The 25150-nt window shown below is 39.2% G+C and overlaps 4 protein-coding genes across 5 annotated transcripts; 1 reads left to right on the plus strand and 3 right to left on the minus strand.

Annotated features, from left to right (window-relative positions):
- Nucleotides 1–5968: 5968 nt before the first annotated feature.
- LOC125278465 (trace amine-associated receptor 1-like) lies at nt 5969–8622 on the minus strand. The gene is made up of 2 exons (XM_048207665.1): nt 7947–8622; nt 5969–7771 (listed from the first exon to the last, which is right to left on the minus strand). The coding sequence occupies exon 2, from the start codon at nt 7766–7768 to the stop codon at nt 6728–6730; it is 1041 nt and encodes a 346-aa protein (XP_048063622.1). The 5' UTR covers nt 7769–7771; nt 7947–8622; the 3' UTR covers nt 5969–6727.
- Nucleotides 8623–11388: 2766 nt separating this feature from the next.
- LOC125278806 (trace amine-associated receptor 1-like) lies at nt 11389–14055 on the minus strand. The gene is made up of 2 exons (XM_048208141.1): nt 13780–14055; nt 11389–12717 (listed from the first exon to the last, which is right to left on the minus strand). Exons 1-2 carry the CDS (start codon nt 14053–14055, stop codon nt 11662–11664), a joined length of 1332 nt encoding a protein of 443 aa, XP_048064098.1. The 3' UTR covers nt 11389–11661.
- Nucleotides 14056–16219: 2164 nt separating this feature from the next.
- On the minus strand, nt 16220–20656 carry LOC125278472 (trace amine-associated receptor 1-like). Of its 2 annotated transcripts, none has more exons than XM_048207674.1 (2): nt 20060–20656; nt 16220–18017 (listed from the first exon to the last, which is right to left on the minus strand). In XM_048207674.1, exon 2 carries the CDS (start codon nt 18012–18014, stop codon nt 16974–16976), a length of 1041 nt encoding a protein of 346 aa, XP_048063631.1. In that variant the 5' UTR covers nt 18015–18017; nt 20060–20656; the 3' UTR covers nt 16220–16973. The 2 variants fall into 2 exon arrangements, with proteins under 2 accessions (XP_048063631.1, XP_048063630.1); XM_048207673.1 differs by lacking the exon at nt 20060–20656 and adding an exon at nt 18192–19878.
- Nucleotides 20657–22531: 1875 nt separating this feature from the next.
- Nucleotides 22532–25140, plus strand: LOC125278473 (trace amine-associated receptor 13c). The gene has a single exon (XM_048207675.1). The coding sequence runs from the start codon at nt 22779–22781 to the stop codon at nt 23802–23804; it is 1026 nt and encodes a 341-aa protein (XP_048063632.1). The 5' UTR covers nt 22532–22778; the 3' UTR covers nt 23805–25140.
- Nucleotides 25141–25150: the final 10 nt, after the last annotated feature.

Below are 25150 nucleotides of genomic sequence, written 5' to 3' on the forward strand. Positions count from 1 at the left end.
TTTTTTAAGTGGCAAAGGCACACAAGGAGTCAGAGAGCCCAGATTTATAGTAAAGTACCTCCCCTTTGTCACCAATCGGATGGCCTTTTCTCAATGATGTAGCAAAGCTGTCTCAAAAAAATGCATTGCTTTCTCTAATTAGCATTACTGTTGTCACCTCACTGTCTGTGATGCAGAAAACATCTTCATTGTTGCCCTCCCAGACTGCTTAGTAGACCTTAATTTTTTAATTTATTTTTAACAATAAATACTTCAATCTAATAAAATAATAAAATAAACAAATGCAATTTAAAGGGTTATTTTCCCCAAAACAAAAATTATCCTATGATTTACTCACCCTCAAGCCATCCTAGGTGTATATGACTATTTTCTTTTAGATGAACACAATCGGATATATATTTAAAAATATTTCCAAAAGTCCAAAATAATGCATCCATCCTTCATAAAAAAATAAAGGGCTTATTAACCCTCTGGAGTCTGAGGCTGATTTGGGGCCTGGAGAAGTTTTGACATGCCCTGACATTTGTGCTTTTTTCAGTTGTTCATAAACATATTAATGGAAAAAGTGTCATTACACTGTATTCAGCACAAACTAGGCTACCATAATATGTGAGGAACATGTATGTACATGTTTGTGTTTTTGAAGGAATAATATTTATGCATGGTTATTGAAAAAACAAAAAACTTAAGTCACTGAAATAAGGCCAAAAAAAGTATAGTAAATCTGTGTTTACAATACTTTAGGGTATTGGAGGTTGTAAACTAGAGTTTTTGCTTCAAAATTATGTAAAAATTATGCTGCCTACTCCTTCATATAAAACAATATATTGATTTAGTTTTTGTAAGACACTTTTTGCCAAGAAACACAGTATGCGTGGAGGCGTGAATCACCACTGAAAAATGGGCCATTCTCACCTGAGAAGACAAAAGAATTGCATAGTAATGAGCTGAAATGACTTGCATATTAATGAGGCATTTCAGTCAGGTAGGCTGTGAAAAAAACCTTCTGTGATGTCTCAAGCTCATCATGATATATGAAACATACAGAAAAATATTATTACAATATAAAGTAATGGTTTTATATTATACTTTAAAATATAATGTATTTCTGTGATGCAAAGAGTCTGAATATAGGCTTTTAGTTTAAAAGCATGCACATTTGGAGAAATATTGGATTCTCATATGCTTATGTCAATTTTCTATACAGAGGAGTTATATTTATTTAATATTCATTGTCATTACTATGAGCGCTGGTGTTTTCAATTCATACTTGAAGTCGGAGGGCGCTCTCTGTGCATTTTTAGTCCACAAATTCATCTAAAAGAAGAAGAGGCTATTCCATGAATGGAGTTTCCAATTCATACTGCAGCCGGAGGGCGCTAAAGAAACAAAAACTCATCTAAAATGTATCTATAGAAGAAAAGAAAACAGGAACTAACTGCATGTCTTCTAGAGCTCGCTAACCATGACTTTTACATCCAGATAAACACTTTTCAAGACAATAAATACACGATTGAGACGATGAATGCATGTATTGCCTCTGAATTTGCGTCTGAATAGCGCTGGCTCTATGGGCGTGGCCGCATTAGCAGATAATGAGCTGAATCACGGACTTCTGACATGGCTCTCTTTTCATACAGATTACATAAACACAGAAGGTTGACTTACATGATTTAAAACCTGACATCTTAACGTTTTTTTAGACATAAGTTTAATTTTCTGTGATTAGTATTCACTAAGTTACAGTTCATTTTCTGAGAACTATCAGATTGCACTTCGTTCAGAGGGAGAGGAGAAATCACGCATCATGTTAGTTTTCTTTATTTTACAAAAAGCACAACATTTTGTTTTTACTCTGAGTGTATACAAATAAAAGAAGATATTCTATAGTTTCAATTGATATATTACTTATGTCTCTATGACAAAAAATGACGGAGTATTTTAAGTCTGTTTTGCTGCAATGTGAAAAAAAACCTGCAGAGTGTTAAAGGCCTTCTGAAGCGAAGTGATGGATTTTTATTAGAAAAATATCCATATTTAAAACTTTATCAACTGTAATAACTTCCGACAGATGGCCGTACGCAATTTGCTGTGGAAGAGTAACCTCTGACCTGACCCATGACGTAATGATGAACACGGAAGCACAAAGGATAGAGCAAAATAAAACACCGGCCATGAATTTGAAGTCTAAAACGAGAATGTATAAAGACAAATGTCAGAGGATTTCGATATCCTTGAGCTTGAGTTTGTTGCTGTCACATGTCTTGTGTTTTTGTTTCCCCTGTGACCTAGTTTCTGTCTGTCAGTTAATTATGTAATTAGTTTCCACCTGTGTTCGTTATCACCCTTATTAATTTCTTTGTTTAAGTTGTGTATATTTACCCTGTGTCTTCCTCTCATTCCTTGTCCATTCTCGTTGATGTCAGATGTTTATATTGTGTTTCCGTGATTAAACTTTACACATTATATATTCCGTCGTCATTGTGCATTTTCTTTAGTATATTTTTTTCGTCACCATGAACCCTGCTGTTTCCATCCTATGCCTGGAGCAGAAGGACCGCACCCTGGAGGTACACACCATGGACTTTTTGGAGTTGGCGTGCCTCACACACTTTCCTGACCTTCTCGTGAAAAAAACCTTCTCGTGAAAATCTTCTCGTGGACCGCTCCCTGGGAGGCGTGCCCGGGACCGCTCGCTCAGGCTGGCGATGTAGAACACGCAGAGCGTGTCTCAGGGAGCGGTCCACGAGAAGATTTTGCCGCATGTGTGGAATGGGTGCTGATAAACAACAACTCGGCGTTGTAGCCTATCAGCACCACTCCACCAAACCCAGTGCACAGTCAGCTTACACCCAGCCAGACGGAGCTGAAGCCTGATTCCACCGCAGACACGGAGCCTGTGCCTGCTGCATAGAAAGCGCCACAGCCGTGCTTCACCCTGGAGCCAGAGCCCGTTATGATGTCTGACTAGGTGAGCGAGTCGGTAGCAACGCCCATCCCCGAGGGAGTTTTAGTGGAGCTTGAGGGCTCGGAAGGAAGCCCCGCCCACACTCCCGCCGCTGCGTGTGAAAGCCATATGGACACTGGGAGAAAATTTGATTATTTAGAGGAGGATTTAATAGACTGGTTTTCAGAGGTTATTTCCCCTGTCTTCACCTCCAGCCTCAGAAACCCGGACTCCACCTGGGTCCTATGACCCGTCGGTTTCGCCTTGGCTCATTGCGCCCTCAGCTCCACTGTAGCACGTCATCCCACCTGCTCCACCAGGCTTCCTTGTCTCACCGGCTGCGCTTTGGTCAGGCATCACCCTGGTTCCACCTCGGGATTTCTGGCTGCCAGTTGCACCTCTGCCTTCCATCCCTCCGGCTCCACCGGGCTCCACCTTCCCTCCAGCTCCTCCGTTATCCTCGGTCGCACTGGCTCCACAGCGGTCTTCCGTAGCCCTATCTCCGCCTCAGTCCCATGAGCCGTCAGCTCCACCATGGCCCTCCGGACCTTCGGTGTCACCCAGGCTCCGTGTCTCTTCAGCTCCATCTGCCACCGTAGATGGCAGCGTCACAGGAAAAAGCACTGTCTCCTCCATGGCTCCTCCCTCCTGCGCCACTTCCAAGTAACATCATGCTGACTGTGGCCTGGGTCATCATCTAGCTCCCTCTGCTCCTGGCTGTCCCCTGGCTCCACCCACCCTCCACTTCCCCTTGGACTGTTGTTGTTGTTGCTGTGGACTTTTGTTTTTGTTCCTCCGCCCCCGTGATATGTCACATGTCTTGTGTTTTTGTTTCCCCTGTGACCTAGTTTCTTTCTGTCAGTTAATTATGTAATTACTTTCCACCTGTGTTTGTTATCGCCCTCATTAGTTCCTTTGATTGAGTTGTGTATATATACCCTGTGTCTTTCTCCCATTCCTTGTCCGTTCTCGTTGCTGTCAGATGTTTTTATTGTGTTTCCATGATTAAACTCTACTCATTATATACTCCGTCGTCATTGTGCCTTTGGATACACACTGATTGTAACAGTTGCCCAGCCCTATTTGTTTGAACCGCGAGTGGCATCTAAGCTTACGATACTCCTACATCCTATGTCATACATTGTGTCATGCGTTAAGTCCCCGATATACTTCAAACGAAATCGAAGAACGAACTGATGTGACGTCATTTCGAACAAAATTAGGCCAAAACAAAGTTTGTTTTGTGTTCTTTTTGGAAGTTTGAAACGGCTTGCCAAAGCGAACTTTCAGGAAAAGTTCGCACTAGCTGCAAAACACCTTCGTACTACCATTGGTCCGTGACGATAACGTAATAGTAGGTGTGCCCCCCCTAATACCGTTATAAAGCTTGGAAGAGCCAGGATATTTTTAAATATAACTCCTGCATGGGTCCTGTTTGATAAACCCGCACCCGCCCTGCACCCGCAGTTATTAACAGCACACCGACCCGATATCCGACAAAAACACTAATTTTAGCCCGTACTCGACCTGCACCTGCATTAAATCTCCTACATGAGGTAGGCTAACAGTAAGCATTCTATGTCGCTGCATTTAATTAAACATTGCATTAAACAACACAAGTGAAAATAATAGAACAAGGAATGTTTTAGTTGGCCTATTTTTAACTGTAAGCTTAAACTATTAAATATTTTAGCAGATTCACTCGGCATTTAAATGCGATTGTCTCTTTTGAAACTGCAAATGCAAATCGTGCTGCCTTTAACGGTCTTCAGACAGAGCGTCTCGGGCTGGAGTGGGAGAGTAGTACCTGTTAGAGCTGTGGCCAATGGCTTGTATGGTGGCTTTGGCAGCACGCAGGGTCGAATTTGTAATACTACGCAGCTCTTTGAACATCGCAGGGTCAGGTCCAGGCTTGTCCATGTCATGGAGAAGCTTGGCCTGATAAACCTAAAACAAATGTGTATAATGACTTGGGAATTACAATGTAAACATTGTATATGAGGGCACTTCCTGGGCCCTATGATACACCCGGCTCAATGCGGCATCAGGTGCGACGCAAGTGTTTTTTGCTAGTTTCAGCCAGACGCAGTTATCATTTTCACATCCTGCACCATGTTGATTAAATAGCAAATGCATTTGCACCCATGGGCATGCTGGCCTGAACACAAGGTGTGTCGAGTGCGAGGTGCGTCATTAAACTAGCAAAAGTGGATTCGGACACACCCTAAGTGCACTTTAGATGGGCTTTACACAATGCGTTTAGATTGTTAAAATAGGGCCCCCTGTGTCCTCATAAACCAAATGGCTTAAAAAAATGCTGAAAGATTCCTGTGATATGTAGGTTTAGGGGTAGGGTTAGTGTAGGGGGATAGAATATACAGTTTGTACAGTATAAAAGTCCACATATACCACATACGGAAGTATGTGTGTCTGGTTCCCTTCATTGTGTCCCCCACAAGGCAATACCAGAAATCTCTGACCTCGTTGGGACCTTTTTGGTCCCCATGAGGAAATCAGCTTATAAATCATATGATGTTATATAATTGTGTTTTGATGTTTTTTTGAAAATTACCCATGAAGAAAACAGCTTATAAATCATATAATATATAATGTTTTTTGAAAATGTAAAAATGCACAAAGTTTTCTGTGAGTTTTATGTTTAGGGGTACGCTTAGTGTTAGGAGATAGAAAATGTCATTAGGTCAGAATTCGGTTGTTAAGTTTGACGTCACGCGGCAGCGCTTCCGGGTCCAAACGCTCATACCTCATACCTCAAGAAAACAAAAAACAGTGCTAATATACACACATGATGTGGTGTAATACTTCCAAATTATAATAATAACCTTTATCTCCATACCAAAATCCCAAATGGCCAGACAGTGATTCATCTTTTATAAATCATTAAAATATTAACGTCTGTGACGCTGTGAGCACGGAGACTGATATGTAGACTGTAAGTATTTTAAATGTTTAACTTTAAAATGTTAAATGTAAGTAGTGCTCATAAACGGCCGTAGAGTTGCCATTCTCAAGTGAAACGAGCCAAGGCTTGGACCCAGAATCGGCATTCCTTACGTCATGACTTAACAAGCAGATAAAAAACATTACGGCTATGGAATGTCCTCATATAGTGTGTGTGTGGGTGTTATATACATGGTTCATGAGGACACAAATGTGTATAATGACATGGGTAATACAACGTAAACATAGTTTATGAGGACACTTCCTGTGTCCTCGTAAACCAAATAGCTAAAAAAGCATACTAAAATTTGTTTTTTTGAAAATCAAAAAATGCAGACAGTTTTCTGTGATGGGTAGGTTTAGAGGTAGTGTAGGGGGATAGAATATACAGTTTGTACAGTATAAAAATCATTACATCTATGGAAAGTCCCTCTAAACCACATATACTTACAAAACTGAACATTATGCATGTATGTATGACGGGTCTCAAAGCAAAATGATACATTATGCACTTTGACATTAGTTCATATTTGTCATTTCATGTTATAAAGCATTAAAGAGTCTACATTTAACTTGCATAGTTTTGATGTAGTGGCTCAGGAAAAAAAATCCCTTTTTTTAATTTAAAAGTAATGTAATACCTAAATTCTGATCTCACATTATATTTTTTATTTTAAAAACTCCCAGACATTTGGCTGCTCAGGTTATAAATAATGCAAGCATGATCTGGTTACTTGGAATCATGGTTACTATACAGAGGTGAAATTATTACTAGTTACATAGCATAAGACACATGGAACATATCCAGGATAGTGATTTTTAATCATTTCTTCCCATTAAATCAATTTGTGAAGAATTAACTTGAAATATTTTGGCCAAAAGAATAATTCTTAGAGCTTTTCTAAACCATCTATAAAAGAATGCATACACAAAGGGGTTACACAGAGAATTCAAATATCCAATCCACACCAAAACATCAAATACGGCTGGTGGTATTGTGTGATCAAGAAACGAATCTATTAGATTACAGAAGAAAAAGGGTGAGACGCTCACAAAAAATACCCCCATGATGATACTCAGGGTTTTTGTGGCCTTAGCCTCAATTTTGTTTATAGATATGCTGGTTTTCTTGCCCACGTGTGTTGAATGCTGTATAGATTTTGATTGTCTTCGTGCAACAAGGAGAATTTTTAGATATATGCTGACAGTAATTATTGCAGGTAGGCCAAAAGCAAGAATTGAGGTAATGGTGCTGCCTGCACGGGTTTGAAAGATAATACAGGCTCCCTTACAAGCTATATTATCAAAATAAAACTCCTCTGCACCCAAAATGTTGAGCTGTAGAAACACGATAGCGAATCCAACAAAGGCTGCCAGACCCCAGCATAGGGAAATCATAATGAGGGAAATGGGCGGTGTAATTTTATTCCGGTACTGAAGCGGGTGACATACAGCATAATAGCGATCAATAGAGATGAAATATATGTGCAAGAGAGATGTGTTGCCTAACATAATATCAACACTGCTGTGTATTTTACAGAACATGTCACCCAAGTACCAGCAAGTTTTAACAGAGCGCAGCATACTGGGAGGCATCACAAAGCCTCCGATTAGCAGGTCAGCCACGGCCAGTGACAGGATGAAGTAGTTTGTTGGCGTGTGCAGCTGCTTGAAATGAATGATGGCAATGATGACCAGCAGGTTTCCACATACTGTGGTAACTGATATGGCACTGAAGAACAAATAGAACAAAATCTGAATCTCGGACAGGTAGACAAATCTCACACATGAGTTGTTGAACGACTCAAAGCAGAGAACTGGCCCATGGTCAATCCTAGTCTCAGGTCCATTTCCAGACATGGTCTGTTGAGAACAAACAAGCAAACACATTTATTTATGAGCAAATAATGAACTGTTTTCTTGTTACCATAAGAGCAATGTGACTTAATAAAATACCACTAATAATTATTACATTAGATTTCATTGCTTTAAACACACAAAAACATTGCCAGCCCTGCAGCTTGAACAGAAATCATACCTTTAGACATTCATGACAAAGATATTACCTGTCCGTGCAAGGGTGATTGTGCAGAAAGCACATATTTATGTCTCTTACCCCTCCTGCATTGCATCACTAACAACAGAAATGTTTTCCTATGAGATTTCCCTCTAATTATTTACATAATTTGTTACATAAAAAAATGAATGCAGTCTGTTAACCTGTCCGTGTCCAGTGTCCCACTTTTTTATCACCTTTTCCCCTATAACATTTTTGTAATCATCATAAATTAGATATTATTCAAAGACTTCACATTCACATGTGGCGTCAGTGGCAACGCTTGATGGAGGGGGTGTCTGAAGCTTGTGTTGACATGACCGTTATAGTGATAACAGCTAATCACATTACTTTCCGGTGTTGCATGAATGCAATTGGCTAGCGACTGCTCAAGGGTGTTTACATAAAGCGATCTGATTGGCTGACACCTGCATTGGCGCTTGAAAAGTTGAGAAATCTTCAACTTCTGTCACGAGCAACACGAGTGAAGCGATGCGACGGAACCCACAATTAAGTTCGGCAATGCATGACGTCACCCTTTTAAAGTATATGAGAAACATTAAAGGTGCCTTAGAATTGAAAATTGAATTTACCTCAGCATAGATAAATAATTTGAGTTCTGTACATGGAAATGACATACAGTGAGTCTCAAACACCATTGTTTCCTCCTTCTTATGTAAATTTGATTTGTGCAAAAGAGCTCTGAAGAACAGGTGAATCTCAACATAACACAGACTGTGACGCAACAGTCGGGATCATTAATATGTAAGCCCCCAACTTTTGCATATGTCAGCCCATGTTCAAGGCATTAAACAACCCAGTATTAACGTCTGGAGCAGCACACAGACTATATGCAGGTAAGCAAGCAAGGACAATAGTGAAAAATGGCAGATGGAGCAATAATAATTGACATGATACATGATATCATGATATTTTTAGTGATATTTGTGAATTGTCTTCCTAAATGTTTCGTTAGCATGTTGCTAACGTCCTGTTAAATGTGGTTAAAGTTATACCATTGTTTCTTACTGTATTCATGGAGATCAGAGTCATGTCGTTATTTTCATTATTAAACACTTGCAGTCTGTATAATTCATAAACACAACTTCATTCTTTATAAATCTCTCCAACAGTGTGTAATGTTAGCTTTAGCCACAGAGCACCATCAAACTCATCCAGAATCAAATGTAAACATCCAAATAAATACTATACTTACATGATTGGATATGCTGCATGACGAACACTTTGTAAAGATCCATTTTGAGGGTTATATTAGCTGTGTGAACTTTGTTTATGCAATGTATTATAGAGTCGCGAGCTTGGGGGCGGGGAGCGCGAGCATTTAAAGGGACACATGCAGAAACGGCACATTTTTAATTATGCCCCAAAATAGGCAGTTAAAAAATTGAAAAATAAAAAATCTATGGGGTATTTTGAGCTGAAACTTCACAGACACATTCAGGGGACACCTTAGACTTATATTACATCTTGTGAAAAAGCATTCTAGGGCACCTTTAATGCCGATGCCCCGTGTGAATGCAGCGTTACAGTATGAGTCATGGGTGCGTTTTGGTGCAAAAAAACAATCAGAGTGTCATCTCTCATTCCCTTTAAAAGCCAGGTGCACTTGCACCATGTTGGATTGCTGTTTACATGGCGGAATATAGACACCCTCAACCTGACAAGTCAGTTTAAATACATGTGTGTTTTGCCACGATTGGTCAAATAATCAGCCAATTTCATTCGTCATTACTGCAAATAGGTCATCCTGGACGTGAAAATGATAACTGTGTCGTGCTGAAACTAGCAAAAAACACTTGCGTCACGCCTGCCATCGCATTGCGCCATGTGTGTGATAGGGCCCAGAGGCTTTCCTCTCAAGCTTTTTAACACAGTGTATGTTGTACCCATCTGGTGGTCAAAATAAAGAATAGCACCTACCAGTTATGTTTATTTTTGAAAACGTATGTTTCTGATAAGTAACTAAGACAGTTTGAGTGTGTGCAGTTTACATTGTTATTGTGAATACACCTGTTGAGTGCTTTCTTCGGTTACCAGTTTAGGTAACTGTAGCTTTCTGCCAGCAGCAGATGTCATCAGGTGGTACCCAACCTTCCTTGAGTGTTTCGACCCTTAACCACAACACTCTCCAGTTGGTGGGTCGGTAGTGGTGGCCAAATCACTGCCCATCTGCTCCTGGCTTCTAGCTTTCTTCCTCTCTCTTACTCCATATCCAGCATGAAGCTCGTTCAGCCTCCTGTCCCATCCTATGAGTCTTGCTCCTCTCATCCATGCCCAAAGCTGACAGCAACCGCCATGCTGATTTGGCAGTAAAGCCTCTACAACCTATTTCCACAGGGAACAGCCATGCCTGCCACCCCTTGTTTACGATGGTTGTGAGTGAGTCGATTTTCCTGTGGACTGGGCCTGTTAGAGTGGCATCCAAGATGCCACCTTGATCATCACTGAACCATGCCCATACGATGTTGTCTGATGGTTTTGGCCATTTAAACCTTTCCTTCCTCACCGAATGGATAGGAGAAACTGGAGAGGAGCTTGCTTGATTAAGTCGCTGGTGCTGGGGTGATACCAGTGCGAAGAGATTTTCAACTCTGTTGTGTGCTTCCTGGCTGAAGTTCTCCGTCTCACCGGATACTAGACTAAACGTCAAAGTATCATCAAGTTTACCAGAGGCTTTATTTTGCTCATAAATTGAAAAAGCCATTATAAAACCCTATAGGAAAATCTCAAAGGAACCAGCAGTGAATTTGACCTGTGGGGGCATTTTATTGTATGATGGTTTTTAAAAAATGTAAAACTGCAGAAAGTTTTCTGTGATGGGTAGGTTTAGGCGATAAAAAATGTCATTAACTCAGTATAAAAACCACTATGCCTATGGAGAGTCCCTGTAAACCACATATACTGTACGTGTGTGTGTGTGTGTGTGTGTGTGTGTGTGTGTGTGTGTGTGTGTGCGTGTGTGTGTGTCTGTTAATATTAATATGCCTGCTAAATTTATTGCATTATTAAAAAAAAGAGTATTTCAATGTTATCTTTCATTTAATTGTATTTGTATGTGCCTACAAGTCAAAAAGAGGCTCCAGTTCCTCCAGTGTTTCTTAGAATGTAACATTGTCTTTGATAATGAAAAACTTAACTTAAAAATAAACTAAAAAAAAATGATATTATTTAATATAATAATATAATATAATAAATGTAATATTTTGAATATACGTGATTTATTTGACATTGAAATATTCAGATTTACTTACAAAACTGAACATTATGTATGCTATGCTTATAATGGATGGGTCTCAAAGTATAATGATACTTGATACACTTTGACATTAGTTCATATTTGTCATAATATTATAAAGCATTAAACAGTTTACATTTAACATGCACAATTTTGATTTAGTGGCTCAGCAACAACAACAAAAAAAGTCCCTTTTTTTATGTGGAAGTAATGCAATACCTAAATTCTGATCTCACATTACATTTTTTTTATGTTAAGTATTCCAAGACATTTGGCTTGCTCAGGTTATAAAAAACGCATGCATGATATGGTTATTTGGCATCATGGTTACTGTACAGAGATTAAATTTATTCTAGTTACATAGTGTGGACACATAAAACATATCCAGAATATTTCTATGTTTATTTACATTCATAAATTTTTTACAAAAATTAGACATTTTTAATCACATCTTCCGTTCAAGTCAAGTTGTGAAGAATTAACTTTAAATATTTTGGCCAAAAGAATAATTCTTAGAGCTTTTCTAAACCATCTATAAAAGAATGCATACACAAAAGGGTTACACAGACAATTCATATATACAATCCACAAAAAAACATCAAATACGGCTGGTGGTATTATGTGATCCAGAAACGGATCTATTAGATTACAGAAGAAAAATGGTGAGACGCTCACAAAAAATACCCCCATGATGATAGCCAGGGTTTTTGTAGCCTTCCCCTCAGTTTTGTTTATTCTGGTTTTCTTGGCCATGTGTGCTGAATGCTGTATAGATTTTGATTGTCTTTGTGCAACAAGGAGAATTTTTAGATATATGCTGACAGTAATTATTGAAGGTAGGCCAAAAGCAAGAATTGAGGAAATGGTGCTGGCTGCACGGGTTTGAAAGATAATACATGCTCCCTTACAAGCTATATTATCAAAATAAAACTCCTCTGCACCCAAAATGTTGAATTGTAGAAACACCATAGCAAATCCAACAAAGGCTGCCAGACCCCAGCTTAGGGAAATCATAATGAGGGAAATGGGCGGTGTAATTTTATTCCGGTACTGAAGCGGGTGACATACAGCATAATAGCGATCAATAGAGATGAAAGATATGTGCAAGAGAGATGTGATGCATAACATAATATCAACACTGCTGTGTATTTTACAGAACATGTCACCCAAGTACCAGCAAGTCTCAACAGAGCGCAGCATACTGGGAGGCATCACAAAGCCTCCCATTAGCAGGTTAGCCACGGCCAGCGACAGGATGAGGTAGTTTGTTGGCGTGTGCAGCTGCTTGAAATGAATGATGGCAATGATGACCAGCAGGTTTCCACATACTGTGGTGAGTGATATGGCACTGAAGAACAAATAGAACAAAATCTGAATCTCGGACGGGTAGACAAATCTCACACATGAGTTGTTGAACGACTCAAAGCAGAGAACTGGCCCATGGTCAATCCTAGTCTCAGGTCCATTTCCAGTGTCCAGTGTCTCACCTTTTCCCCTCTATAATATATTTTTATAATCATCATAAATTAGGTATTATATTTAAAGGCTTATACACTCAAAATTCAACCTGTAAAAACCGTTTTGAAATTGGACGTTGTGCTATCATGGAATCTTGACAAAACACATTGACAGGACTGAGAATCAAGGTTCCATGTTTTTTTTGGTTTGAGACTCAAAGTTCTATTGATTTGTGATAGAAGTGATATAGAAGGAACCCAAGGGGACATAGTTGACCTTGAGTTAGATGGGACCAGCAGGGACTAGAGATAAAAGGGGTCCTATAATGCCCCTTTTACAAGTCTCTGGTGTCCCCAGAATGTGTCTGTGAAGTTTCAGCTCAAAATACCCCACAGATCATTTATTATAGCTTGTCAAATTTGCCCCTATTTGGGTGTGAGCAAATACACACCATTTTTGTGTGTGTCCCTTTAAATGCAAATGAGCTGCTGCTCACTGCCTGCTTTCCAGAAGAGGGCAGAGCTTTAACAGCTCACGCTTCGGTTTTTCAACAACAACAAAGCTGGAGAATCTCACACAGCCAAAATGAGAATTGTCAGTAACAGTGTTCAGCCCTAAATTGTTCAAACCGGAGTCGGGACACTGATAGAGAGACTCAGGAAGTTATAGAATGCATATGGATTCTGAATGGTTAGTGGATAAATTTATGTAGTTGCTGTGGAGTTGATTCAACTCATCGACCAGCATGTGCCGTCATGTTAATCTTTTGTGCAAATCCAGTGTTGAATTGACCCTCATTTGTGAAGCAGTCTGGCGTAAAATGACGGCATGGTAACAACTCTCTACTACAACAACACTTCCTCTTCTCTAAAGCAGCCCAACATGGCCTTGTCCCCTTTGTTGCGTGTTTAAGTGGGCAGGGTTTATGTAAATTTTAGGGTTAGTGAAGTCACTAACCCGGGAAGAAGCTTGCTGTAGTCCCTACCAGCCATTTGTTGTAGTTCGTAAACAGAGAATTCTTTAAAAGAAAATATCTAACTTTGCAGACATTGTTTATGCTCTAACAGCAACATTACACACTAACTAAAGTTAATCAACCACCCTTTTAATGTAAACATCCTCTTCCAAAACATAATAATGTCCAGAGGTCAGCAGCAGTTCACCTTCAGTATTGGGAATGTGGGCAGAGTTTTCCTCCATTCCCTCGTACTCCACTAATATTCCCGGCGGCACATGATGTTGCTGGCTCACGCACCTGGTCAGACAATTTGTGAGGCTCAGGCTCTGAGGTGCAATGGCTGGCTCAGTCCTTCTTACTGGCACTGGTTTATGCATCCCGGCAGGATCTAGCTCTCCAACTGCGGTGGGCTCTGGCATTGTGTCCTTGCAGAGAGCTGATGACTGGCTGCGCTCTGGGTTCTGACTTCTCACAATTGCAAGTTATAAAGTCAGAATTGTGAGATATAAACTTGCAAACTGCGTGTTTTAATGTCCAATTGTGAAGGAAAAAATATGTTTTTTCTCAGAATTGCGAGTTTATATCTCACAATTCTGACTTTATAACGCACAATTGCGAGTTATATTGCAATTTTGCCCCATACTACTCAACAGGTTCAATGAAGAACTTCAGATGAAATATGAGTCATATGATGTGTGAAGAAAAAAAAGAAAATTCAGGTAAATTTCACATACAGAACAGAATGTGTTTTCTGTCATTTCCAATCAAGTGTGAAAATATGATTTATTTCTGTACATTTAGGATACCTAAAATGTTAGATATGAAATTAGCCTTTCAAGACAAAGAAGTCTGACATTTTCTTCTTCAAATGTAATTTTCATCACAGAATGCTGTTAACATGACATTATCTAAGATGTGGTGGAATATGTTTTTTTTTTTTTTTTTTTTTTTTTTTTTTAAATTAAAGCTAGATTATAGAAATTGAATTAATATCATTGTTTAAATAGGGCCTTTGCCTTAAAAAAAGTAGGATGATTGTTGATTTGCATTTGAAACACATCACTGCCATTGTCAGAGCGCGATCAGACCTCACGAATCGAGTGATGAATGCCGTTGGACATAGTGGTGTATTAGAGGTAAAAAATGATATAAATACTGTTCGGTTTCTCGCACAAACCGATCGTTTCGTGTCTTAAGACATCAGTGTGTCGTCACGAGCCGCAGGGTTTAATTTGGATTTGTCTATCGTGTTTTATTTACTCTTATAGTCCAAGTTCCCGCTGACTTGCATTATACCACTGACAGACGGCAGCGGTTGCAGTTAAAAATCATCATTTGTGTTCTACTGAAGAAACAAAGACTCCTACATCTTGGATGCCCTGGGGGTAAGCAGATAAACATCAAATTTTCATTTTTGGGTGAACTATCCCTTTAAAAGATGTAATATAAGTCTAAGGTGTCCCCTGAATTTGTCTGTGAAGTTTCAGCTCAAAATACCCCATAGATTTTTTTTATTAATTTTTTTAACTGCCTATTTTGGGGCATCATTAAATATGAGCCGATTTAGGCTGCAGCCCCTTTAAATGCTCACGCTCCCCGCCCACGGAGCTCGCGTTTGCCTTTAACAGCATAAACAAAGTTCACACAGCCAATATAACCCTCAAAATTGTTCTTTACAAAGTGTTCGTCATGCAGCATGTCTAATTGCGTAGGTATGGTATTTATTTGGATGTTTACATTTGATTCTGAATGAGTTTGATGATGCTCCATGGCTAAAGCTAACATTACACACTGTTGGAGAGATTTATAAAGAATGCAGTTGTTTATGAATTTATGAACTGTTATGTAACAGTCGGTGTTATGTTGAGATTCGCCTGTTCTTCGGAGGTCTTTTAAACAAATGAGATTTATATAAGAAGGAGGAAACAACGGTGTTTGAGACTCACTGTATGTCATTTCCATGTACTGAACTCTTGTTATTTAACTATGCCAAGATAAATTCAATTTTTAATTCTAGGGCACCTTTAATGTGTTACATTGCGTTTGTGTTACTCACCTGGGCTAGGCTTGCTTATTTGTTTTTTAATAACAAATAACACAGAGGCTTTCCTCTCAGGCTTTTTAACACAGTGTATGTTGTAGCCATCTTGTGGTCAAAATAAAGAAAAGCACCTACCAGTTATGTTTATTTTTGAAAATGAATGTTTCTAATAAGTAACTAAGACAGTTTGGGGTGTGAGTGTGTGCAGTTTACATTGTTAAACTTTCTTAAACATTGTTTAACATCAAAGTATCATCAACTTTAGTTTACCACAGGCTTTATTTTACTCATAAATTGAAAAAAAAAAAAAAAAAAAAACCTATAAGAAAATCTCAAAGGAACCAGCAGTGAATTTGACCTTGTGAGGGCATTTTTATTGTATGATTTTATAAAAAAATAAATAAATAAAAAAACTGCAGAACGTTTTCTGTGATAAATAGGTTTAGGGGTAGGTTTAGGTTAGGGGATAAAAATGTCATTAGCTCAGTATAATAACCACTATGCCTATGTAGAGTCCCCGTAAGCCACATATACTGTATAAATATGTGTGTGTGTGTGTGTGCGTGTGTGTGTGTGTGTGTGTGTGCGTGTGTTAATATTAATATGCAAGTTGAATTCATTGCGCTATTAAATGAAGTATTTCAATATGTTTACTGAATGCTTTCTGAAAGCAATGAATTATATATTATTTAATTGTATTTTTTGTGCCTTCAAGTCAAGAAGAGGCTCCACTTTCTCCAGTGTTTCTTGGAAATTAACATTGTCTTTGATACTGGAAAACTTAAACTTAAAAATTAAACTTAATTTTTTTTTTTTTTTTTTTTTAATATTTTGAATATACATGTGATTTATTTGACATTGAAATATTCACTTACAAACATATACATATGCATATACTTACAAAACTGAACATTATGTATGCATGTAATGGATGGCATAATGATACATGATACATATTGACATTAGTTCATATTTGTCATGTAATGTTATAAAGCATTAAATAGTCTACATTTAACCTGCACAGTTTTGCTGTAGTGGCTCAGTGAGGAAAAAAAATGATAATATAAAATGCAATACCTAAATGCTGATCTCACATTACATTTTTTTTATTTTAAAAAAACTCCCAGACATTTGGCTGCTCAGGTTATAAATAATGCAAGAGTGATCTGGTTATTTGGAATCATGGTTACTGTACAGAGGTGAAATTATTTCTTGTTACATAGTGTGAACACATAAAACATATCCATGATATTTCTATGTTTATTTACATTTATACATTTAAAAAAATAGTCATTTCTAATCACGTCTTCCCATCAAGTCAAGTTGTGAAGAATTAACTTGAAATATTTTGGCCAAAAGAATAATTCTTAGAGCTTTTCTAAACCATCTATAAAAGAATGCATACACAAAGGGGTTACACAGAGAATTCAAATATCCAATCCACACCAAAACATCAAATACGGCTGGTGGTATTGTGTGATCAAGAAAAGGATCTATTAGATTACAGAAGAAAAAGGGTGAGATGCTCACAAAAAATACCCCCATGATGATAGCCAGGGTTTTTGTGGCCTTCCCCTCAGTTTTGTTTATAGATATGCTGGTTTTCTTGCCCACGTGTGTTGAATGCTGTATAGATTTTGATTGTCTTCGTGCAACAAGGAGAATTTTTAGATATATGCTGACAGCAATTATTGCAGGTAGGCCAAAAGCTAAAAATGAGGAAATGGTGCTGGCTGCACGGGTTTGAAAGATAATACAGGCTCCCTTACAAGCTATATTATCAAAATAAAACTCCTCTGCACCCAAAATGTTGAATTGTAGAAACACCATAGCAAATCCAACAAAGGCTGCCAGACCCCAGCTTAGGGAAATCATAATGAGGGAAATGGGCGGTGTAATTTTATTCCGGTACTGAAGCGGGTGACATACAGCATAATAGCGATCAATAGAGATGAAAGATATGTGCAAGAGAGATGTGATGCATAACATAATATCAACACTGCTGTGTATTTTACAGAACATGTCACCCAAGTACCAGCAAGTCTCAACAGAGCGCAGCATACTGGGAGGCATCACAAAGCCTCCGATTAGCAGGTCAGCCACGGCCAGCGACAGGATGAGGTAGTTTGTTGGCGTGTGCAGCTGCTTGAAATGAATGATGGCAATGATGACCAGCAGGTTTCCACATACTGTGGTGAGTGATATGGCACTGAAGAACAAATAGAACAAAATCTGAATCTCGGACGGGTAGACAAATCTCACACATGAGTTGTTGAATGACTCAAAGCAGAGAACTGGTCCATGGTCAATCCTAGTCTCAGGTCCATTTCCAGACATGGTCTGTTGAAAACAAACAAGCGAACACATTTATTTATGAGCAAATAATGAACTGTTTTCTTGTTACCATACGAGCAATGTGACTTAATAAAATACCACTAATAATTATTACATTAGATTTCATTGCATTAAACCCACAAAACATTATCAGCCCTGCAGCTTGAACAGAAATAATACCTTTAGACATTCATGACACAGATCTTACCTGTCCGTGCAAGAGTGAATGTGCAGAAAGCACATATTTATATCTCTCACCCTTCCTGCATTGCATCACTACTGTCACTCCATCTTTCACCTTTCAACAACAGAAACCTATTCCCATGTGATTTCCCTCTATTTGGATACTTAAAAACAATAAAACAATGAATACAATCTGTTAACCTGTCAGAGTCCCACTTTTTTATTGCCTTTTTTCCCCACAACATATTTTTGTAATCATCATAAATTAGGCATCATTCAAAAGCTTAAACACTCAAAATTCTTCCTGTAAAACCGTTGGAAATTGTGTTACTGGAACATGTAGCATGTAGCTATGTCTGTTTTGTTTCATTGTGTTTTGGTTCTGTTTTCCCTGTTCTGGTTTGCCTGCGTTTCCTGTGCTTATTAGTTTCCATAGTTTTTAATTTACGCACATTTTCTGTTTTCCGTGATTACTCAGTCTGTGTATTTAAGCCTTCAGTTCATTCAGTTCTCTGTTCGGTCTCGTCTTTGCTTTATGTGGTTGTTCGTTAGTTTGCTCCTGCGATCTCCTGTATGTTACTTTGTGGATTAATAAAGAAGTGTTTGTTTGGATTCTCCTGTGTTGTGGGATTACTACAGCCACAGGTTGACAGAATACCAGACCTAAACTGAATAAAGATGGACTTAGCTACTTTGCCTCGAACAGAAGGACCGTTTACTGGAGGACCACACTAGATACTTTTTAGATCTGGCGTACCTAACCCACTAAGGCATGCCTGCCAGTGAATGGTCCTCGAGGAGATTTCGCTGCATATGTGGAGTGGGTGCTGGTGGACTATGGGACCCCATTCATCACCAGCCCCATTCCAGACCCAGATCCCAGCCAGCTGCCTCCCACACCTTGCACAGAGCGAATGCCAGAGCCCACTGCAGACAAAGAGCCAGAGCCTGCCACAATGATTATGCCAGACAAGAAGAATTGAGCCTACCATTGCTCCGGAGCCTGAGCCTAAGGAAAAGTCTGACCCGGTACATGACCCACCAACAACACAATCTGTCACAGTGGGCGTGCACATGGAGTTTGTGGGGATGGAATGGAGCCCCAGAACTGACGTGCTACTTGGCCGTCGGCTGTTTATCGTTGGTTTGGTGTGTCAGGCCAACTTTGGGCACAGACGCTGCTGACGTGAGCCAACCCCACAGTCTGCTTTTGTCGCCACTAGTTCGTCGGCGTCGGCTTGGTGTGTTCTGGCCTTAAAACAGCCAGTTCCTCGGCCCTGCCTCTGCTGTTTCCCTTCAGGCCCTTGGCTCCTCCTCTGACTTCTCTCTGCTGTGTGGATCTGATCTGTCTTCTGGTCTCCAGCTCCACCTTGTAAAGAGGATCCCCTGGCTTCGCCTCCAGCTGCCGAGCCCATCACGTCGACCAGTCGGCTCCACTTTGGCTCCGGGGGAGCCAGTGCCCCATGGAAAAGTATACCCACTCTCCATCCCAGAACAAAAGGCCATGGAGGAGTATATTGAAGAGGCTCTCAATCAAGGTTATATTCGCCCTTCCACTCCCCTTACTGCTTCCAGCTTCTTTTTCGTGGCCAAGAAGTATGGAGGCTTGTGGCCCTGCATCGATTATTGGGCATTAAATAAAATAACCGTCAAGTTCAGATACCCACTTCCCCTTATCCCAGTTGCTCTAGAACAACTCCACAGTGCCTCCATTTTCACTTAGTTGGACCGTCGAAGTGCACATAACCGCATCCGGATATGTGAGGGTGTAACAGGTTCAATGTTTTAGGAAGGAAGAGGACTGGGTTGGCTTGACTGAGGCTCGTGCTTTATTTGATTCACTCCAAATACAAACAGAAACTCACGCTATCTGCGCTCAGCAGCAGTGTAACACATTCAAAGTAAGTTGTGACTTCTCCAGCACAGTTCGATGCATGCACGCATGCACACACACACACACACACACACACACACACACACACACACACACACACACACACACACACACACACACACACACACACACACACACACACACACACACACACACACACACACACACACACACACACACACACACACACACACACAGTCCTCAGTCTGTCCCTCTCTGTCAGCGTCTCACTTCCAGATGGCTTTATGCGGTCTCTCCACGCCAATTACTGAAACAAGACACAGGTGTTTGTCATTTGAACTTGACCCACTTACTCACCCCTCGTTTCCCAACTCTCTTTCCTGCTGCAGACCTCGCGGAACCATGCTCCCCTCACCACAGAGGGAAAGACAGCTTTTTGTGGAAGACAGCTTTTGTGAAAGTTTACATTGACGATATCCTGATACACTCCCAGAGCCTGGCCAAACATTGGCAACACATTTTGGAGGTCCTACACTGATTCATTATGCTCCGATGCTTCATGAAGCAGTGTTTTGAAATCGGCCATCATTAAATAAGTCGTTATTTTGTTTTTTTGGCGCACCAAAAGTATTCTCATCGCTTTATAATATTAATATTGAACGACTGTACTCACATGAACCGATTTAAATATGTTTTTAGTACCTTTATGGATCTTGAGAGAGGAAGTGTCATTGCTCCCTATGAAGGCCTCACAGAGCCATCGGATTTCAACTAAAATATCTTAATTTGTGTTCTGAAGATGAACGAAGGTCTTACAGGTGTGGAACGGCATGAAGGAAATGCAGATTCACGACCGTACAGTAGAGGGCACAGCTCAAACAAACCTTTCAGATGTGCTGCTATTCTGGGATGCATTTCCTAAAAGCATCGTTAGCCAACTATGGTCGCAACTTCCAATGAATTGTGTTGGTAACAACGGAATTTATGACCATAGTTGGCTTCGGGAAATTCACCCCTGGATTGTAGAAGTATAGGATGCTGGAGAACAAAGTTCAACACTCTTTCTTCAGCAATGAAAACTAAAACTTATCTTATGTCATTTTTGCTTATTCGTATGTTTTATGTAAATGTTGCAGGTTTGCGTAATGTTCTGAGTTTGCATTTCACTGTTTTTATTCATTTTGAGGAATACTGAATCTGGTTTTGTGCAAGTGAGGTGAGTAAATGCTCACATTTAGTCTAGAACTACAATAACCACCATGTTTACACAATGCACACAACACCTCTGCACTTACTCCTGATATCTCTCAACATGGGGACAGGTGTCAATTCTTGGGAAAACAAAGTCACTTGCGTTTGAAAAGTAGTTTCATTAAAACTAAAATATGCTTTAAAAAATCCTAAGCAAATGTTTTTTTGATTCCTCCAGTGAAACTGACATCATACCTGTGTAATTTCTGTCTCTAGAGAAATTCTTTGGAAATAACTAGAGGTTAGTTTAATGTTTTCTTTATCTAAAAACAGTTCGCGAGCAGAGGGACTTATTAAATGTGTTAAACATGTTTGCATTATGTTCTGCTGTTTATCAGTACATTCACACCTGTCCTCATTAAACTACAAAAGAATCACACTTTATTCTGATTTATCCCTACAGGAGTGAAAATTCACCTGCAGCTCAGAGGGTCTGGAGTTGCGTCATTGTGATTGTGCTAATTAGGAAATGCAGTCAACAAACAAACAATATGTCTTGTGAAGCTGAGAAAAGCCTTATTTATAGAGTTAAAACAAACTAAATTAACATAGTGTGAATGAAAAAATATTTTATAGCCTTTTAAAAAGCCTTTTAATATGGTGTTCCTGTTGTTTTTTTGTATAAAACATTTGTGTGTAGAATTAGACATAATGGTCAGGTCAAGAATTAGGCCCAGGATATAGGGTTAATTTTTTAACCAAATTTAGAAATAAAGTAAATAAATAAATAAAAAATATTAGTCTTTTGCTCTGTTCCAAAACCTAGGTAGGAAACTAATTTTTATTGATACTTTTCAGTGTTGAATGAACTGTAAAGGGCATTTCTCTCACTTCATCCAACATCCTGGCCCCTGGTTTCACCGACAAGGCTTAAGCCTAGTCCTAGACTAAAATACATGTTTGAGCTGTTTTAACTGAAAGTAACTTCTACTGGCATATCTTAAAATATGTCAGTGCTATTGTTTTGGCTCAAGATGCACACCAGTAATGTCTTTTTCCTAAGACACGTTTATAAAAGCTACTCAAATGTCCTAATTAAATGAAAGCCTAATCCTGGCTTAATCTAAACCCTGTCTGTGAAACCAGGCCTGGATATATTTGACCGAGCTTATCGCAATGCATTATGGGATTGTAAATTATCTTAATAAATCTTGCATTTGTATCTTTGAGGTCCATGTTGAGTGCTTCAGCAAATTGCAACCCTTACCAGATATGGACCAATAAACTGGTAAATAAAGTGCAGGATGCATTAAATTGATATTAAAGTGACAGTAAGATTTATAATTTAACAAAATACTTATATTTCAAATGAATGCAAGATGAATAATTATTAAGATAAAATAATGCATAGTTCAATTACTTAGCTGTTATTTGCTGCCTCATCATGTAGGAGGGTCAGAGAAGATGATAAAGAGTATTTAAGGGCCTCTCACTGTTAAAGTTACAAACTACCGACTAAGTTTTCTGAAACAGGCAAGATGGATTTATCATCACAAGAATATGATCCCACTGAGTTTTGTTTTCCTGCAGTGAACAACTCTTGTCTTAAAGGCACACATCTTGTGTCCACTCAGACTGTGTTGTATCTCATATTGGTGTCGGCGATGACTTTGACCATTCTAGGAAATTCTGTGGTCATCATCTCCATAGCGCACTTCAAACAGCTCCAGACTCCCACTAACATCCTGGTGATGTCTCTGGCTCTCGCGGATCTTCTGCTTGGACTGGTGGTCATGCCTTTCAGTATGATCCGTTCTGTCGATGGCTGCTGGTACTATGGAGATGCCTTCTGTTTGCTCCACTCCACTTTTGACTTATTTCTTACATCTGTGTCTATTTTTCATCTCATTTTTATTGCTATTGATCGACATCAGGCTGTGTGTTATCCGCTTCAGTACCCTACAAGAATAACCATACCTGTTGCATGGGTCATGGTGCTGATAAGTTGGTGCATGGCTGCGTTATATTCGTATGGTTTAGTGTACTCAAAATCTAATGTGGAAGGACTGGAGGAATTTATTGAATCCATATACTGTATGGGAAGTTGCACTCTGCTTTTCAATGCATTGTGGGGGGCTTTAGACACACTAATAGGTTTTTTTTTGCCCTGTTCTGTCATGGTTGGACTGTATGCAAGAATTTTTGTGGTTGCAAAAAAACATGCTAGAAAACTTGATGATGCAAACCAGCATGAAAATGAGAATGTGTTTAAAAGCTCTCGACGATCTGAGCGCAAAGCAGCAAAAACTCTTGGTGTGGTCGTGGGTGCCTTTATTATTTGCTGGCTGCCTTTTTTTATTAACTCTATGATTGATCCCTACATCAGCTTTTCCACCCCAGTTGCTCTTTTTGAAGTGTTTGTCTGGTTAGGTTACATTAACTCAACCATAAACCCCATCATATATGGCCTTTTCTACCCATGGTTTAGAAAAACCCTTTCTCTTATTTTAACAATGAGAATATTTGAACCAAACTCATCAGATATCAGTGTTTTCACTGTTTGATTGCAATTCTGAATTCACCATGCAGCACACTGATGCTTCCTTTTGCAGATCACATAAAGAATGGATGATATTAATTACACATTGCATCCCGAATTATGAATAACCTACTTGAATTCTGATTTGATGTTATGAACACTTTTTTAAAAAGTAGGTTTTAATCAAATTTCAGTTCAGATACAAAAGTGGCATGCAAAAGCTAAGGGCATATGTCTTAAGTATAGGTTTCAGTATTTTTTAATCCAAGGAGATCTACTGTATAAAAGCCTTCCAAGCCTTCCCTTAGCGTCTTTATTCATCTCAATGGCATATGCTCATGAAATACACCTTCTTGTTGCTGTTTTTTTATTATATATATATATATATATATATATATATATATACACACAATATACTTTAAGAGGGTGGTTTATGAATTGGGCCCAAAGACATCTTTAATGGTCTGGGCAAGAACATAAAGCTCTTTTGCCTTCTTGTGCAGTTCACCAGTGATGTCTATTAAAAATGAGGTAATATGTTATGGTCCGTGGTGCTGCTTTTGATTCATATGATTTATTTGTCTTTTGGGGATGCCACTAAACAGATCAGTACCATAATTAATTCTACTATTAACAAATGGATGGATTTTCAGCTTTGCCATGGGATAAAATGGCATAGCTTTCATTTATTATTTACACTATTTAATTTAAGTTATTGTTGTTAACTACAATAGCCAGCAGGGCAGCAAGGGGTGCTCATCCTGTGGTCTGTGTGGGTCCTATACTGTAACAAGCACCATCCTTTGGATGAGAAGTTAAACCGAGGTCCTGACTCTCTGTCGTCATTAAAAATCCCTTGGCACTTCTTGTAAAGAGTAGGGGTATAACCCCAGTGTCCTGGCCAACTTCCCTCCATTAGCCTTTACCAATCATGGCCTCCTATTAATTTCCATCCTTTGAATTTGCTTTATCACTCTCTCTCTCTTGTCTCTACCTATAGCTGGTGTGTGGTGAGCACACTGGCACCATTGTACTGTGGCTGCTGTCACATCATCCAAGTGGATGCTGCACACTGGTGGTTGAGGAGAGACCCCTGATATGAATGTAAAGCGCTTTGGGATACAGTAGTACATAAGAAAAGCGCTGTATAAATTCCTCATTCATTCATTCATACTGATGATGTGTTTACTGGCACAAGGGCGGGACAACCTGTCACTCACATTTGATCCACCAATAGAAAACCTCAACCATCCAATCAATTCCTGATTGACAAATCAAGTCCCGCCAAACATTTTTTCTTGTTTGAAATAAAGAAGAAAAGACTATTGCAACTTCCATTTCATGCAGACTTATGTGAAAATATGAAAATAA

Source organism: Megalobrama amblycephala, linkage group LG11 (assembly GCF_018812025.1).
Source record: "Megalobrama amblycephala isolate DHTTF-2021 linkage group LG11, ASM1881202v1, whole genome shotgun sequence".
Taxonomy (NCBI): domain Eukaryota; kingdom Metazoa; phylum Chordata; class Actinopteri; order Cypriniformes; family Xenocyprididae; genus Megalobrama; species Megalobrama amblycephala.

Bases quoted from the DNA above. Each gene is read 5' to 3' on its own strand.
- LOC125278472 (XM_048207674.1), bottom strand. From the start codon at position 18,014: ATGTCTGGAAATGGACCTGAGACTAGGATTGACCATGGACCAGTTCTC.
- LOC125278806 (XM_048208141.1), bottom strand. From the start codon at position 14,055: ATGCCAGAGCCCACCGCAGTTGGAGAGCTAGATCCTGCCGGGATGCAT. The intron at 12,718-13,779 runs GTGGTTGATTAA...AATATATTATAG, and splicing joins AGGATGTTTACATTAAAAGG to AGGGGAAAAGGTGAGACACT.
- LOC125278465 (XM_048207665.1), bottom strand. From the start codon at position 7,768: ATGTCTGGAAATGGACCTGAGACTAGGATTGACCATGGGCCAGTTCTC.
- LOC125278473 (XM_048207675.1), top strand. From the start codon at position 22,779: ATGGATTTATCATCACAAGAATATGATCCCACTGAGTTTTGTTTTCCT.